Source organism: Fulmarus glacialis, unplaced genomic scaffold, assembly GCF_000690835.1.
Source record: "Fulmarus glacialis isolate BGI_N327 unplaced genomic scaffold, ASM69083v1 scaffold16720, whole genome shotgun sequence".
Taxonomy (NCBI): domain Eukaryota; kingdom Metazoa; phylum Chordata; class Aves; order Procellariiformes; family Procellariidae; genus Fulmarus; species Fulmarus glacialis.
In genome coordinates, this window is record NW_009189864.1 from 892 (window position 1) to 19,554 (window position 18,663).

Consider the following 18,663-nt stretch of genomic DNA (forward strand, 5'->3'; position numbering starts at 1 on the left):
ATAATGCTTTTGAGTTTTATGTTACTAAATAATTTTTTACTGTTTGATGTTTGTGTCTAGTAACATGCATTCAACTTACAAAAAAAAAGTCTTGTTCTTGATGTGAAGTGCTTTTTGTTCTTTTTTGCTTGTTTGATGATGGTACATGTTTTTCTAGGGGCTGGCAAGGTTTGATTGCATATGGATGTCATTCCCTTGTGCTGATAGTTGATGCCAGTACTGCTCAGACTTTACAGGTTTTGGAAAGACACAAAGCTAGTGTTGTCAAGGTGAGATGTACATGTTTTAAGGTATATTACTTGATTCTCGTGTATATATTATTTTTCGAAACCACTGTAAATACTTGTCATATTGCATTTGATTTTCACATAAAATCTGTTGTAAAATACTCATATTTTACATGATCTCTTTTACAGCTAAATCAAACCACACATGCTGAAATTTGAGCTGAGGTTGATGGTATACCTTTATAGAAGGTGTAGAATATATAGAAGGTGTAGAATATATAGAAGCATTTGGTAGTGTTATAGAACACAGACAGAAATGTTTCTAAGAAAGGTCTTAACATGACAGAATTTCAAATGAACATTACAAAATATCAAATGAATCTCTTTGTTGATGCCCTTGCTGATCTTTCCTATTGTGGAGGTAACCAGTGCACTATTACAAAAACTATAACAAAAGTTACTTTTGCATTTTTACTTCTGTTCTTACCCATAGAAAAGGAACAATAGCAGACAAAACTGAACATTTATTTTAGCGATAAAAAATGGCTGCAATTTAAGCTTAAGTGTAGGGTACCTGTACTTTCCTTTGAAGGTCCTTGACTTGAAATTGCAGAGTTTGACTTTGGGTCAAGTGTGGAACAGGATGTATTTATTTGATACATCATTTCTTTGACTGTGGAGAATGACAGATCCAGTCAGGGTTTAGAGGAATGTTTGGCTGGCAGATGTAATGTTTGATAGTCCTTAGCTCAAATGCTATATTAGAAGGCAGTCAGTAATTTATGAAGAAAATCAGACGTTTAGATAGGGGGATCTTGGTGGGTTTTGTAGTAAAAGAAAATGTTTGAATGTGCCTTCTGGAAATTGCACACTATTTTTTTCCATGTGTAATTTTCTTTAAATAGACCATCTTCATATAGGTACACTAACGGTATATTAGATATGGACACTCTGGTATTTTAAAATTAAATACAATTATTTTGTCTTTGGGTTTGATAATTTACTGACTTCTGAGCCATCATGTTATGATGATGTCTTTCTGCACACTGAAGAGCTTCAGTTTTTTAGTGAGTGGTTTTGAAACTCCAGTATATTCAGTAGTTACATAGATGGTGGTGTTTATGTGTCTTTATATAGCATAATGTATTTCTCTGCTAGAGAGTCCAATTAAGTGCTCTTTTTTATAATAATAAACTGTTCAAATTCTGGGTGAAAATTGGGTAGGGCAAAACTGATACAGATCCATACAAGATCTCGGCCAGGAGTCATACAGATGATGACGTTGTGGCTTTTAAAAATGGTTATAAAGTTTAGGAATTAGTTTTGCTTGATTAGAGAGAATTTTAAACTGACTGGAAAAAAGGAAGGTGGAAGGCTTAGGTTTCAAAATAGATACTTTACGTCATTTTTTGAGACTTGTGTGCTGTGACATGTTTAAAAATAATGCTAAAAGGTCACAAAGGATGAAAAACTGCCTTCTTCCAGCATGTTTGTATACTTGCCCAAATGTTTCAGTGAATTTTGAGGATTCTCAGGGTTGCCCAAACATTGCTGTCAACTTAGAGCTTGTGCTGCTATTACGAATAGTCTCTCTGGTGACAAATGTGAGGCAAATTACCTGACTCAGTAAGGAGAGGTTATTTCTCGGTTATCTCAGAGCAAAGGTGTGTACACGACAGCAACCACAGAGTAAGCAGCACTCTGTGAATACGTTTGCTTGCCTTTTGGCAACTTGTTTGGGTAAGCATACGCTTAGCCTCAGTTGTCTTCAAGCTGCCCTTTAAAGTGAACAAATCAATTCCAATGTCTATACTTGTGTAAAAAATAGAAAATGTCAGTGGTATGGAGGTAGCAGCTATAATGATGACTCTGCTTTAAAATTTCCACTTAGCTTAGATAATAAGTTGTAGCAAAATTAGTTTTTGGTCCATGTGATGATAGCATTTTAATGTGCTTCATTTACATTCACTAGCTTTGAGAAGTAACGTTATTTCATTAGGAAACCAAATGCTGAAGTCCAAATAGTTTTTATATAATTTATAAGATAATTTTTCAAAACCACTATCTGGTGCTTTATTAACAGAAATAGACTGTAAGAAAATGACTAATTTATAAGGAGGAAGAGTGAAGAGAGATTCTGTTCTGCTTTAAGAAGTAGACATTATATGAGAAATTATGAGGCCATGATCATTGCAGATACCTTTACGTGCATTTGTAAGAAATTTTCTTCAATTTCTAACTGACTTATTTTTTTGTTTGTAAATGCTAAGAGTGTAAATAAGCTGGAGGGGATCTGTAAGAAGTCTGCTGTGTATGTCTGACTTAAACTCTGTGTACTAGAGATTCACACCAGCAAACTCACCCTACAGGGGATCTTCTCCCCCAAAACCCATGCTTCAGATTTGAAAAATTTCAAAACACACCGCTATCTGCAATAAAAAAGCAAAGAGAAAAGCAATTGCTTCATAATCCTTCTGCAGTCTGTTTAACTATTTTTCTTTAAATACTTCCTGGCCTTTGGCTGTCATAACTGTGTCTGGAATAGGTAATGGTTTCAGTGAAAATGGATCCATGTTAGTTGTCCATATGTGCATACGGTGTTTGTGGGATACTGATAACTTTGTAAGGAGTGGATTATATCTGATTTTTTTTTTGTACCTTTACAAAGAGTACTTGAAAGAGTACTTTTACAAAAGAAAATGGAATTACAGGAACAATTTTTTGATTGAGGATTAAAATTTCATTTGTGTCTGTTCTGATATGTTAATAAACAGTGATAGTAAGATTCTTTAAATCAGGTGAGATAGATTGTGAAAATTAAAAAAAACTTCACCTCTGGTTCCTGTTTCTGACCAATGCTGCTGTATTTTGAAGTCAGGGTAGAGAGGCAGTGACCAGTACAGTAAGAAAATAATTTCTTTTAGCAGAGGGATCAGGTCATGTGTGGGGACTTTGTTGGAGCAGTGCGACTACAGTGAGAAAAGAGGGCTTACGGTGTTAGAGAGCAGCATGAGTTCTGGTTGAGACTGATTGCGTTAAAGGTCTCCTTTTTGTTGTTCATAACTTGGTGACAGCTCCTCCCTTAGGAAATGATGTTTTCCAGACTTGGAATTTGCTTCAAAGTAATATATATTTAACTGAGGAAGAAATAGCTTTGCAGGTTTCTATAATTAGTTTTTTTAATAGCTACATAGCTACATGCCGGTATCCTCATGGCTAATTTTTTTTGAACAGCAGGGAATCAGGAATTGCAAAACTGGAATTTGCAGGTAGAGGAGACTCTCCTAAGAATTCTTTGTTATTCTGGTAGAAACACACTTTGGGTTTATAGCTAGAGCTCTTTGAAGATTGCTTGCTGTGCACGTGTAACGTTTGTTTAATTTATTCAGCTAGGCTTTTGAGATACATCCTGGTTACATCTCTGAGAGGGGTAGCACAAAGGTGGCTACAGTGCTCTGAATGCTGTTACAACTGTAACTCATGTTGCAAAGTTAGTGGTGCCTAATGGTAATTCTATTTTTATTTTTTTAATGTCATGCTTTCAATATCTGCAAAAAGTGTTGTGTTTGCCTTCGCCCTTTCTCTGTCAGGTACTGTGACAGCACACAGCTAGCTAGCTGGAGCATCATTTTTCTAGCAGGTAAACTCCCATTAGCTTAGCATTAAGATTTCTTTATTCTGTTAGTGCCTTCAGTCTCTCTTAGGGGCAGAAGTTCACATTTAAAGCAGAAAGCAAAACAAGTCCATATTGAATAGATAAAGAAGGAGTGAGTGTTATCTCCTTATAACCTTGGGAGACTTGTAGACAGAATGTTTCAGATTTCAAGACACACAGTTTTCATACATATTGCCAACTTGCAAGCCCGTGCAGCTTGAAATCCCAAACCGGAAAGTGGTATGTGGAAATTAGTGGTGGCAGCATGCTGAAAAGAACCAAAAAGATAGCAAATGACAGCAATAGCTTGACATGAGATGACATATAGATGAAGAACTAACCTTCCTTCCTCCCCAATACCATAATATACCTATATTTGACAGATTAGGAAAATGACATGTTTTAGGATGTGTGTAAAAGTTGGATGGTAAATTTTCAACTTTCATTTGTTTGGAAATCAGTGGGTATAAAACCTCTAACATTGCCATTTAGTTTCTTCTAAATATCTGAGTAAACTTCTTATATATATAGCATATATTTATGGATTGTTGTAGTTACCTTCAGGAACAAGGATTGTTGATTTACGTAATTTGAAAATACCAACCATGCAGTCATGCAGCACAGTTGCAACATACCTTAAATTTGCACAACTGATGGTAGCTTAAAGGTATGCTTACACAGATGCTATTAATGTTAACTATTACTATGCTTTTTTGTTGAGTTGTTTAGTATTTTTTTATCCATCTGAAAAATATGAAGTATGGTGTCTTTGTTATATATGCTTGCCTCTTTTGACCAATTTTCACCTGTATCTTCAGGTTAAGTGGGCTAAAGAAAATTACCATCACAATATTGGCTCTCCATATTCTTTACGTTTAGCTTCTGCTGATGTTACTGGAAAAATAATTGTATGGGATGTGGCAACAGGAACAGCTCGTTGTGAAATACAAGAACATGCAAAACCAATTCAAGGTAATGATAGTGCATGATGTTTCTATGGAAGTTATTTTATGGAGCATTGTGTACAAATCCATCACCTAAGTTTTGCAAACTATGCTCAGTTCTGCCATTGAATTTTACTGTTGGGATTACTAGCCTTCTCTATGTTTGTCTACTCATTTTCTGTGTAAATGTAAGACTTACTGTGTCCCAGAGGGATGCTGTGAGATTTAATTCATTATGGTAATATTTTCCAAGATCTTCTGAAAAAAAAGTTACAATCTATTTTTATTAATGTTATTGATTGAAATAGTAATATTTACAGTGTCAGGTACATCTTCCTGATTACTAGCCTTCTCTATGTTTGTCTACTCATTTTCTGTGTAAATGTAACTGTGTCCCAGAGGGATGCTGTGTCCCAGAGGGATGCTGTGAGATTTAATTCATTATGGTAATATTTTCCAAGATCTTCTGAAAAAAAAGTTACAATCTATTTTTATTAATGTTATTGATTGAAATAGTAATATTTACAGTGTCAGGTACATCTTCCTGTTTTTGAATTGGGGATGTAGTGCAGTTTGCATTGCACCTGAATGTTAATGTCATCTAAAGTGGTGTGGTACTTTAAACATTGCTGTAAGTTAAGAGTTTTGATTGTGCACATATACTTTGACAATTATTTAGATAGTTCATTATATAGCTACTTCTGATCAAATATACTAGCACGATAACACACATTTGCAATGTACCTAGAGAGAGAAGGTTTTTTTGAGCATCTATGCAGTTGTCTGATTCGTAGGAGCAGGGAGATTTTTCTATGCATAGATAGCAATACTAACATGTGAAAAGTGAAATGGAGAAAGGACAAGGTGTTATGTAAATTTTAGCATAGAAGACAGTTGAAAATAAGGTAGGTTTCACATATAGTTGAAGTTAGCGGTAGGAAGTCTTGAAACTGAGCATGCCACATTTGAATTAGGTTTCAGGTGTGATTAAGTGGACATAAGTGGTAAGGATTAACACAAAGCAGTCAAGAGAAAGAGGAAATTTCAAGATGGTAAAAAAACCTGGTTTTGGATTTAATTTGAGAAGACAGTTTAGCGGTGGTATTTGCTGCTTTTGATTCAGTTGTGTAGGTGATAGCCCAGTGCAGCTGGGAAGGTCTGAAAAATACCCAGTAAACTCTACGCAAACAGTTCTGGGCAGCTGGATGTTTGAAGATTCTTTATCCCATTACTAGAAAAAAAATCATGATTTCGTTCAGGGGTTTCACAAGTCTCTGGGGGAAGTAAAAAACGAAAGCAAAAACCAACCAACCAGTCAAAATCCCACAAAACCCCCCAAACAAACAAGCAAACAAAAGCCTGGAGAAAGGAGATATGCATTTATGATGTTGTAAGCTATAGAAGATTCATGTTTGCTTGTGCTAGAGGCAGAAATGCCTAGAAACCTGGCATAGAGGCCAGTACTATCTTAATTGGTCTGATGAAGCCTAGAGAACAGAAAATGTAGCCACTGGCCAGGTATACCACAATTAAGAGAATATATTGGAAAGGAATAATTAAGTGTCTTTTTCCTTGCTTCTTTTTGTGCTCATCTATTAGTAAGGTGTCATCCATCAAACTCTCCCTTTCATTTGTTAGCATCTTGTACTTCATCAATTAAAAAGTTAAGGTAGTGGTTAGAACTCAGAAAAGGGAATCAAAAGATCTAGACTTCGTTCCTTGTTGCATCACACACTCAGTATCATTTTTACTATTGCTTTAATTGGTGCAGTTTGTAGTTGATACTATTACCCTCCTACTATTGTAAAACTTGTTTTTTTGGTTCTAATTACTTGTGGTAGGCACTTTTCTGTGTATTGGAACCGCTCCTGACAGAGCTGACCAGGAGCTGGCTGGAGCACTGAATCCAGTTAGCTTTGTGGCTGCGCTGCTGTGGCTGGTCTGCTTCCAGTACCTGAGCTGATGCTGCGAGTGGACTGCTTCCAGCACCAGGCTGGCTCTTTCAGAATTAGCAAGTACAGCACAGCAGCATCTACATGCTCTGCTGCATGTTCTGGATTTCTGTTTATTGCTATTGCTGTCCACACTAGCAATATGTCTACAAATTTCTGAAATAAAATTTAGAACACTTCCCCCCCACCCCGACCCTGCCCCAAGAAACTAAGTTTCTAAGAATAATTTATAGTTTATTTGGACTATTTTAAAAGCTGTGATGAGGCTTGTGTTATACCTGGTTTTTATTATGAATTCTATTATACAAAAGCCCACTTACGAAATTAGGTTGTTTAGTTTTTGTTATTGTTCTGTTTTTATAAATCCTGTGACAGTAGATACAATATCGTAAGTCTGTAAGTCTGGGAGTGGGACACTGAAAATTTATTCTATTGACTGCAGTTAATTTTATTAGTGTTATTTCTTTTTTTTGTGTTATAAATTGTGTTTTATTTACTCCTGACATGGATTTGCTGAATGTTTGGTGGAGTTTTGACCATGCCATTTGAAGATTTCTCCAAGTTTTCAGACCCAATGAAGGCTTTCCAATATGGTGGGCAAGAAAAAACGTTAATAAGCAACAGAATTAAAATTTTGTTCCATCCTCAGTCCCTGATTTGATTCAGCAATAATCTCTATCAAAAGGAGCTTCTTTTCCTTTCCATCTGTTTCTGAGGCCTCTGGCTGTTTTTTACAAGCCTGTAGAAAATGGTGCAAATACAGAGATCGAGCCCCAGAGTGATCTGCTGGTTCTCTGTGTGTTATCTGTAAGAGCTTTGTAGGATAACAGCTGGAGCCTTACTGTTTCAGTGAGGAGGAAAGTGGAGCTTCAGTGTAAGGCACTCTTCTTTATTTGATCCAAACTCTGCATTCACCTGGGAAGCAGTTAACCATTTGTTAACTTACAGCGTAACTCATTAGGGGACACATGGTTTCTCTGAAACCCAGTGAGAAGCACTTATCAGCTCTGAAAAAGCTGAATTGATAAAACGGAAGAATGGCTGAGGAAGGAAGTTTTTTCAACATCTTAATATATATGAACATATTGTAGAGAAGCTGTGACTTGGTGAGGTCATGCAGTGAGCACTAGGAGCTGGACTGGGGGGACTTCATTGCCTGCCTGACCCATTCTATTGTCTAAAACACTACCTCATGGAGCGTGTAGGTAGCTCTAATGTAGCTCCTTTCTTGTAACTGAGGTAGCACTCTGTTCTTATTGACAGAAAACATAGTCTTTTGTGTCTATTTATCTTGAATGTTTAAGTGATGCCCAGCTGTGATGATTGGCAGCCGTACCTCTTCAGATTGACCTCAGCATTTAAGTACTGTACTGTATTCTTGATTGTGTGTTACAGTCAGTTTCATTTTACTCTTAAACTTCAGACTCCCTGTTAAAAAGCATTTGAAGTGGAGAAGATGTTTGTTTCCAGGTCCAATACTGACACCATCTCAAATATTAATTTGGGATGGTGTATGGTTCATGGTGTCATCCTAAATGTTAATTGGGATGTTCACGGTTCTTTTGATTTTGGCCCTGCAGTGGTTCTGTACAATAACAGTATGTTGTTTCAGGTAGGAATTCGCTGGATGAAAAGATCTGACTTTTACAGATCGGATGTGCGTGTGTGCATGTGTGTAGACATGTGTAACCCAGTGTATTGCTGCTTGTTAAAAACATGAATTCAGGCTGTAAAAGGAACTTTTTTTTGCAATTGTGAAACAGAAGCGTCTTGTTACTAACAAGTCACTAGTCTTTTTTTTAAAGACGTGGTATTATAGAAGAGGAATAGTTTTAAAATAGAACAAACTTTTTTTAAAAATTAACTTCGCTGTTTGTTCCTTCTTCCTTTTGACAGACATGCAGTGGTTGTGGAATCAAGATGCTTCTAGAGATTTACTGCTTGCTGTTCATCCACCTAACTATATTGTGCTGTGGAATGCAGACACAGGCACCAAACTTTGGAAGAAAAGTTATGCTGAAAATATTCTGTCTTTTTCATTTGACCCCTTTGATCCATCACACTTAGCTTGTAAGTTTGCATGTATAAAATAGTGTGATGTGAATATGGGTGACCAGAAAAAGTGTTAAACTAAAATGTTAATATTAAGGTTAAAGTAATGGATTGGAGAGAATAATGTCATTAATGCCAAGAAGTCTCAAAACAAAGACAGGGGAGTCTTTGGTCAGTGTGGAATCTTCTAAAATAAGATGCCATTGTGTGATGGGAGGGGAAAACTAGGCATGAGTAGAGAAGTTAGAGATCTGAAAATAAATGTTTGAGACTATAAAGAAGGCAGAAAGCATGTAGCTAGGGAGCTGGAGGAAGCCAAGTATAGAGAGCCCTGTTAAACTGATGTAAAAAACTATAAAAGGATGGATGCTGAGGGAGAATCCAGTGAGATGAGTTAGACTAAGAATAAATGGTATTTTCAACAGAAAGGATTTTTTTTTTTTTTTTAAAGCAGTGGAGTGTGAGCATCAATTTCGGAAGCAATTCAAATGTGAAGGGGAAATCATTGCAGATTTATTGACGTTTTAGCAGAAAGAAACTAAGAGAAATAAGAGAGTCACCATTTTATTCTTTAATTTGGCTTGATCACTCCTGATCTATAATGAGACAGTGCAGGCTTTCCAGGCTTTGTGGTTGTCTTTTTTTTTTTATCTGCCATACCATTCAAGACCTAAGAAAAGAACTTTTTTTTGTATAAACACGTAGTAAAATCTTAGCTACATCTTTACAGCTTAGCTGAATCTTTATGCTGCCACATAAATAATGTGAGTTAATGATTCTTTGAGCCATGGTCTGCATGAGAACAAAAAATGTGGGCAACCCTGCCTTCTATTTGCATTGTGAAGCTTAAAGAAAAATAGTTGATGAGAGAGAATGACTGTGCTGAAGAAACAAGAGGTTTCTGCTAGTAATCGCCAGAGTATAATTTTGAAAAATCGAGTTTTGTGGATATAATTAATTGTAATTGACCATCTGCAGCTCTTTCAGTAGAAGATGCCTGTTGTCTAGAATTATGAGTTTTCTACCTAATACAGTATTATTAAAGTTATTAGCATTTCTCCCCACCAAAATGTCATTAAATGGAACACCACAATCAAATTGCAGATTGTATTTTGCTATAATAACAATTGTTTTTCTTGGTACAGTGCTCACCAGTGAAGGAATAGTGTTCATCTCTGACTTCTCTCATTCCAAAGCTCCTGCCAGCTCAGGGAAGAAAGTTTACATCTCTAGTCCCCATTCCAGTCCTTCTCACAACAAGCTGGCTGCTGCTACGGGAGCCAAAAAGGCCCTTGATAAAGTAAAAATATTAATCAGTAATGAAAAACCAAGGTAGGTTGCAAATATTTCTTCTCAGATAATGTTTTGTATACCTGTATATTTTATAGATATAATTAGATTAAAGTCTAAAAGATAATTAGTTTTAAAAAAGAAAATTCTTTGGGGTAGGCAGGTGGTTGGATATCCTATACGAGGACATTATGTAAGGATATAACATTGGCAGTCAGTCATCCAGTTCTGTTCATAAAAACAGCCATATCATCCCAGCATGTTTTACATAAGTTAATGAAATAATGTTCTCCCTTCACTAGCAGATTTTCATGCAGGTGTAAATTCAGAAACATCTTGGGGGGCGGGGGGGGAGGGATGAAAATGGGCTAATATAATTCATTTCAATAGTGGAATGAGAAAGGATATAATAAGAGAATAAAAATTCTGCAAGTACTGATACCTGAGAAGAGTTGTCATTCTGATGTTACGCATGATACTGCAGTAGGAGGCATTTTTTAAGTTAATAGGTAGAAATAAAATTAGAATTTACACATTTGTCTATTTTCTGATCTTTTAAAACTAAGGTTGTTGCATTTTGAGATTATTTTTTTGGTTAGAAATTCTCTAGACCACTTTCTTTTGTGTGGTGTAATTCTTTTTTTCCTTTTGTACTTTCTATTTGAATAATAGAAGTATTTCTCCAGCGCCTAGCGAATTTGAGAACAAACTAATCAGACTGTATTATCAGTTAGCACTTGTCACAAAAATTTAGTGCAGATAGGAAATTTATACTCTTTTTTAATACGGTGTTTAAATTGCAAACTGGAGAGAAGACTTGATGATACTTCCTCTGGTAATCATTTAAGAAATTGTGATTTTGTTTTTGTATGAAGTTAAGGGGCATGATCTTGTCATTTTGTGTTCTGTAATGCCTAACTTGTGCTGCACCGGACAGAACACTGATTTGCAAATACCGAGACCGTACATATGCTGCTGCAGCCTTATGTATGTTCTGTAATAACAGCAAATCAGCAAAGATACCATTTTCCTTCGTTCTCCTGATTGCATTTTAAGTTGTGTATGAATATTCCTAAGGGTATGATAGTCTTCTCTTTTCTCCCTCCTTTTCCATCCAGAACACCCGAAAAGACTAGAATGGGAAAACGGAAAGAAAAAATTGTAGCAGCAATGGTTTGTCTGGATTTATATTAAGTTTAGGGAAACTTTGAGGAAAGAGGAGCAGGAGATTGTCAGGAAAGTGATTGCAGAGAAAAGTTGAATAATACTCCTGAAGCAAGGAATGAGGTGCAAGAAGAGTAAAAGGGGATTTAGTGTGTGGTAGAATGAAGAGATTAAAACCAAACAAAACCCCTCAAGGGGATGATACATTAAATCAGTTAAGCAACCTTCAAACCTGAGCACAGTACGAAGATGATTTTCTTCAATGTGACTTAAATACAGGTCATTGGATTACATGTACCTAATGAACCTCTTTACCTTTCAGCCTATCTCCATCAACAAAATGACGAACATTCTTGCTCTTTGCTACTTTCTCTGAGTTTGAAGAGTAGTATTCTAGATAGGCTAGTTCTGTTCATTTCAAAATAAAGTAATATGAATAATCATATAAAAATTGAAGGAAGCAGTATGTTTAAGGGTAATTTCCCATGAATATCAGTAAATGTTACGGCAGTTAGCACTGTTCATAATTGAATTGCTTTGTGTTTGAGATGTGCAAGAATTACACTTGTTCTGTTTGAATTACCTATTGTTTTAAAAATTGCTCTACAATATTATTCAGACAAAAGTCAACAGAGTGTGTGTCTTTTGAAGGTCAGTGATGCTTTGCACTGCTGTGCCAATTAAATGGAAATCTGCAGTTCCGTAGTGATCAAAATAGGGAATACTTGAAAAAATGCAGCTGCAGGAAAATTTATACTGTTAATTTTATTTTGAACTTGAAGTATTTGTTAATACTGAACTTGATTAAAATTTATATCTGATGTTTTACAGTGCTGAATCTGTAACACTCAACGACTGTCTTCAGTTGTCATATTTGCCTTCCAAAAGAAATTACATGCTGTTATTGTATCCCAGAGAAATTTTAATTCTTGATTTGGAAGTGAATCAGACGGTGGGTGTGATTGCAATTGAAAGAACAGGAGTGCCTTTCCTACAGGTAATGAAAATTTGATTGGTTTCTATCATTTTGATAGTTTATTAAGATAATATGTAAGTTCATGAGTCACCGATAGCTGTGTTTTGATTAGTTCTAGAGGATAAAAAGAAGTTAGCTCACCAGGGGGAAGAATGTCTTCTGAACCAAGCATTGTTTAATTTTCTGAAGTCTGCAGCAAACCCACTTCATTTTGTGGTGTTACAAAAGTTACCGGTGTGGAAGCAGTGCTGTGGAAAAAGGACATTTCATTCTCTGGTGGTTAAGCTATTTATAAAGAAGTTAATACTAGTTCTCTGAGCATCTGCCTTTGCTTAACTAGACAGCTAAGTCTAGTCCGAGGTCTTATTGAAGCATCTTTTTTCTCCTGGAATCATGAATTCTGATACCAAAAAAGGAAGGTTTTGTTTGTTTGTTTTTAAAAAAGTGATAGCTAAAAAGAATCTATACGAGTATGTCAATGTTTAAAAAAACCCCTTAAAGTAGCAACTAGTTCAAACAGAAACATTCAATGAATTTCTCAAATTAATTGACTTCCTTACTTACAAGTACTGTAGCTAAAGAAATTCATTGAAGTGTTGCATTATTGGTAATATTTTTAGTGACTTGGTTATACATCAGAAATTGTATGTTCATTTTCAAGTGTGCTTTGCAAAGGATAAAATTTTGATAACCCAGTATAATGTGGTATCTCTTTACCTTTACCTAGGTAATTCCTTGTTTTCAGCGTGATGGGTTATTTTGCCTGCATGAAAATGGTTGTATAACTTTAAGAGTTCGCAGATCTAACTGCAGTATAACTGGAACTCCAAATGAAGAGCCAGGTAAGCTTTGTGTCAAAAATGTCCAGAAATGAACTTTTAGGATTTTAATTAATACTTTAACACCAGTATTAACCATCATGTCTCATACGGAATGGTGAATTACAGCCCTTCTAGTGTTTTTCCTATCTTATACATTAAATTTACATTAAAATTCATTCTGCATTCTCCCCAAATTTGACTTCCTGATATTTAGTGCAAAATAAGATACTAATATCCTGAAAATCCTTTTATCACTAAATAATACTTCAGTTATGAAATGGCTTAACAGTCACATATACAAGAAAGTTTTAGATAAAAGATGACTAGTTTGTTCTTTTTATCTTTAAGAAAAAACATATTTTTCAGGCAAACATAAGATTTTGGAAGTCATCTGATCAGTTGGAAGAATTGATTTTAGAACTAAGAGATGGGCTTAAATTTACATTAAAATCTAAATTATTAAACGTTGATTCTTGTGAAACATTACTAAGAATGGCTTTTTAAATACAGTGGAGGAGACTGGAACAGAAGAAGGGAAAACACGGTTCTGTAAATGTAAATAAGTGGTGTGGTTTTTTTTTGTTAGATTTTTTTGTTTGTTTGGTTTGGTTTTGGCAGTTTGGTAATTTCTAGTGAGCCTACAACATTACTTGCTTCCAGGTTTACCAATAAACAAAATGAGTTTTGGATTGTGGAGAACAGATGCACTTTCTCCCCAGATATGAGACAGTAATTCTTTAGATTTTGCAAGATTCAAGTGTAATAAGATATTTTAAAGACGAAGTTACATTTTGGAGAGCTTTTCAGAGCTGTGTTGTATACAGCAAGATCAATGGTATATAGTTTTTGATTATTTTACCTAATTGTTGCACAGGAAGCATGTGGATTTCAACCGAAGAGCTCAGTCATTCTGCAAATTTACCTCTGTTGATTGATCACATCGTATGTTTTGCCTTCTAATTGTTTGTCCGCTGTGGGACATTGATGTTACAGATCCAGACCCAGTTCAGGAGCTGATTTATGATTTAAGAAGTCAGTGTGACGCAATCAGGGTAACAAAAACAGTTCGACCCTTCAGTATGGTGTGTTGCCCAGTGAATGAGAATTCTGCAGCTCTCATAGTCAGTGATGGCAGGGTAATGATCTGGGAATTAAAATCCAGTATTTCTGGCAGAAATGTGCGTAACAGGTAATGGGATTTATTTTTCTTATCAAAGCTTCCATCTGTTACATTTACAAGTGGTGTGTAGTATTTAATTATATTCCATTTTAAAAGCAACAGTGATGTCCTTGTATGTATGGTAGTGTGACATGTGCTATACATGTGTATGAATGAAAGGAAGAGGAACAAAATGTATCATCCACATAGATTAGTTCCCTTGCTTTGGGAAAGTGAAGAAACTGTATTTACTCTCCTTTCTTTAAAAAATAATTCCATACTAAGTAGTTGGAATAAGGAAACAAAAGATAGGAATGAATATTCACGTTATTTTGGGGGAACATTTTCTTCTTGTTTGGCTTTCTGCAGACTGTATAATTTCCTTCAGGAATGAATCCCTTACTTTCAATCACATGAAAGGACTGCAAAATGAGTCTGGAAAGGAATACATTTTTAGTAGGGGAAAGGTTTTCTGCTAGGTTTGTATGAATTTGACACAGAGCAATATAAGGCTGCACAGCAGGTGGCTGGAATACGATGGTATAAACAGTATTTTTATAAAGCCTTTAGAGTTTTAGATTTTGGGCAGTCTCTAAAAATACAGTATGAAGTAGTATAGTTCTTTGAACATTTAGTGTATTAAGGTCATTCTGGTGCAATAAACCTTTAAAGTACTATTGAATAAAACAAATAACATACCACCATAAAAGAAATACAGAATTCTTAGTACAAGTTTAAATGTCGGAAGTCCCAGATTTTCAACATAGATCCTTTTGTTGCGCATCTGTGATTTAATGTTTTTATTCTTGGTGTTCTCAAAAATACTGTTAGATGGATTCTTTGTGATACATATCCAAGAGAGCTGTTTAGGATCCATATGTTGCTGCGTTTTACTTCTTGGATTCTTAAGCTCATTTTGAAAACATTGATTTTTGTCATGATTGTATAACCAGGAAAAATGTAATAATAATATAAGAACCACTGAGCCTAGAGGATTCTGTATATGGTTGGATTGTACTGAAAAGTGAAGCATATTTCTAGTTGGCACAGAGTCTTTAATGGATTTTGAAGGACTCTTCCTCCATTAGTTCTTGATCTTGCTAGATTTGATGGTCTTAATTAAAATTTGAACTCAAAGTATGTTAAAGTGAGATTTTAAAGAAAAAGGCTTTGTACATGCCTTAAACTGCATTTTTGCGTACAGCTCGGTGCAGTCAGTAGTCTTTGGTCTTTGCTTATGACATAGACCTGTCCTCAGCCCAGCAAGATATGATTGCCAAGGCTGCAAGGGCTGTTTGAATCCCTTTTAGATGGAGATTGTGCTGGAACCCAGTCACAGTCATTGAGGAAAAAAAACCCACAAAAACCTGGTGCATAGATACCTCACAAGACTGTAAACATAGGTATTACTGTAAGTTTCTGTTGTAGCTTTGCATATGCAGAGGCAATCCTGTCTCATATGTTGAGGTGAAAGGCATTGCTTCAGTTACAGGTTTTGTCATCTGGAACCTATATAAGAAGTTTATATAGGTTAACAAAAACTGTTCCCCAAGTTTGGGAATCTGTTCTTAAATGTCGAAATATTTATGATTGTTCCTTAGGTGTATTCATTAACATAGCTCTACATATTAATACACAATATATTTAAAAACTTCCATTCAATGCTTAGGTACACTTCAGAACAAGGGATACGTATGTCTGTTTTTCTGTTACTTATAAATATCTCTGTAAGGAACGTGGAAGTTATTTTAAATTTTGTACATTTTTGTGTGCATTATTTCCTGGTACAGTTGTTCATGGAAGTTGATGTTGGGAATAATCTTCTCAAAATATTCTGCAAGTAGTAAGTAGTAGGAATACTGAAAGAACAACCTGGGGAAAAAGCAAAATCGAGGACCTGAGTCAACAGGCGATCCAGTTTGTATTAGGAACTTGTTTTAATTTCTTTTACAGCAGTTCAAGTGCATCACCTTTGTATTCCCCAGTCTCATTCTGTGGAATTCCTGTAGGAGCATTCCAAAATAAACTTCCAGACCTCTCATTAGACAACATGATTGGTAAGAATTTCTTTCGCTAATATTACTGCTACTCATTTCTAGAATTTTTTGAATCATTGTATATCTTGGCTTACTTGAGAACTACGTATGTTAGAATTATTTTCTATGCAATTTAAATAGTAATTCTGAAAGAAAACAATTCCTGTTTGCTAAGAAATTATCAAATTAATCTTTTTGAGGATTTTATGTTGAGGACCAATGTTCAAAGTTCATTGTCACTGAGAAAAAAAAAAATTTAAAATGGAATTTGGCCAAAACTCCTTCATTTTTTAGAAGTAATCTTAAACAGATGAAAACAATTTAAACTACCTTTGAATTCTGGAAGAAGACTGAAATGGTTGCACTTACTTTTTTTGCCTCTCTTCCTTCCTTATCCCCCCTCCCCCTCCCCTTCTTAGTGTTAGGAAAGAAAGCTAGTATTGGAGAAATTACCTGGAGTGCAGTCTTCTAAGAAGTTTTATCATACAGAGTTCAACAGGAAGGAATGCCTCTTTAAATAAACTAACATATATATTAGCAATGTTTATTTGTGATTTTTATTTTATAAGCTCGTGTGTCTGATAACTTTCCATAACATCTCAGATTAAAATGTAATACTAACAAGAGCTTTGATTTTTAAGCAGGGCAAGGCACAGTTGCTGGAGAAGAACAATTAAAAAGTTCTTTTCTGCAAGAAGTGCACCTCAAATTTCTGCTGACTGGACTTCTTTCAGGACTTCCTTTGCCTCCGTTTGCTATCCGCATGTGCCCACCTCTTACGACAAAAAATATTAAACAGTATGAGCCAATGCTTGCGGTTGGTAAGTATCTTGAATAGTTTATTGGTTGCTCAGAAAATAATATATTCTAGATTAAATACAAATATAGTTACTAATACAGAAAAAATTCTATTTTTTGATCCTGTGTAACTAATCACGAATAGCGACCCTTGTATTAGTTTGCATCCATGATAGTCTTCAGATTCTTTTTTTCCTGCCTTGCATTTGAGTAATGCTACCTGAAAAATTGCAATATATTAGCAAGTTTGTATTTATCCTTTCATTTACTATGGTATTGGTCCATTGATATGCTCAGCGTTTTACATGCTGCTCTCACATCATTCTAAATAAATACGGACTTCTGCAGCACTGTGTTCCTAGAATAAGTAAATGAACTTAACAGAGACTGTACTTCTCTTCTGGTGATACCTAAAAATATACTTAAAGCATGTTATTTTTTCTGAATGAGTCTATTCTGTCTTATTACAAGTGTAATTAAACTCATCTGGATATTGGAATAGTTGCCAGTGAGCACCTGATTTAGTAACTCTGAATTCTCCCGATTTAAATCTGATTTTTCTGGCATGCTTTTTGAGACCACATCAGGGATTTCACAGTATCCATACAGGCTGCTGTCTTTCTCTGCAGTCAGCAGACTGGAACGGTAGACACAGAGATGCTGTAATTTAAAGATTGTAGTAATTTGTAAAATTAGACCTCTGGATTTGCGCTGTTCAAATGTGCTCTTGATATATCTAAGATATCAGTTGATTCTCGGCTGCGCTGTCAAGGCTGTGGCTGTTGCAAGTCAGACTTGGGAGATTTTTTATATTCTTAAGGTTGCTTGTGCTATAGAGCCTTCTTAGGTTTTCAGATGGGGCTGGGGGGTGTTGCGAAGGTGAATGTTACAGAGGAGCTTACAAAGAGGATCTTACTCTAGTAATGAAAACACCATGATAATGCATGTATGTATGTGTGCAGTTCTCGTAATACTTCTATTATTACTGAGCTAAAAGTACCATCAATAGTTGTGCTCTAAAATGTAGGCAAGCTATCATTACACAATGGGATGCTACTAAAATGTAACTTTTGATTTTGTATAAGCTGTAGCTGTTAAAACAGGTGAAATACAAAGTTTAGGAAACTAATAGGTAGGTATAAAGTGCATTTACAGCAAGGTCTACAGCATTCTGAATGGCTCTTTAGGTATCCATTGTTGTATTTAATAAAGTTGATATGAGTATAAAGAAAAAAGAGAACAACAAGTAAGTCTTCCCAGTGTCTTAATAGAAAATTGTAACTTTCAGTGTTTCAGAAGGTTTTTGATCTGATTGAAGCTAATAGCTACTAAGTTACTGGTTTGTAATTTGAAAGAGGTCATTATTTCAGGGATGAGAAAGCAAAATTGCTTTAGTGATTCAGTAAAATCTACCCATGATTCTCCCCTGGGATTATTAGTGGATAACAGTTAATACTCTTCTTTGCGGCATTTACTCATTTGAGTAATCAAAACAAAAAGAAGCATTCCTTTCTCCTGCAACTGGGTATGTTGTGGAAATGCAAGAAGAATGAACAGATTTTCTGCAGGCTCGACAAATAGTTTCAGGA

General features: G+C 35.4%; 1 protein-coding gene across 1 annotated transcript in view; it reads left to right on the forward strand.

Moving 5' to 3' along the window:
* Positions 1-157: 157 nt before the first annotated feature.
* The window catches only part of WDR11 (WD repeat domain 11), a gene marked incomplete at its 5' end in the record, with an annotated part of 44,152 nt that continues 25,646 nt past the window's right edge, over positions 158-18,663 (forward strand). Inside the window, 9 exons of the mRNA XM_009583743.1 lie at positions 158-269; positions 4,701-4,854; positions 8,675-8,848; positions 9,976-10,162; positions 12,116-12,281; positions 12,988-13,102; positions 14,075-14,270; positions 16,194-16,297; positions 16,921-17,097. Coding sequence (XP_009582038.1) covers positions 158-269; positions 4,701-4,854; positions 8,675-8,848; positions 9,976-10,162; positions 12,116-12,281; positions 12,988-13,102; positions 14,075-14,270; positions 16,194-16,297; positions 16,921-17,097 — 1,385 coding nt within the window. The remainder of the gene's footprint in view (positions 270-4,700; positions 4,855-8,674; positions 8,849-9,975; positions 10,163-12,115; positions 12,282-12,987; positions 13,103-14,074; positions 14,271-16,193; positions 16,298-16,920; positions 17,098-18,663) is intronic.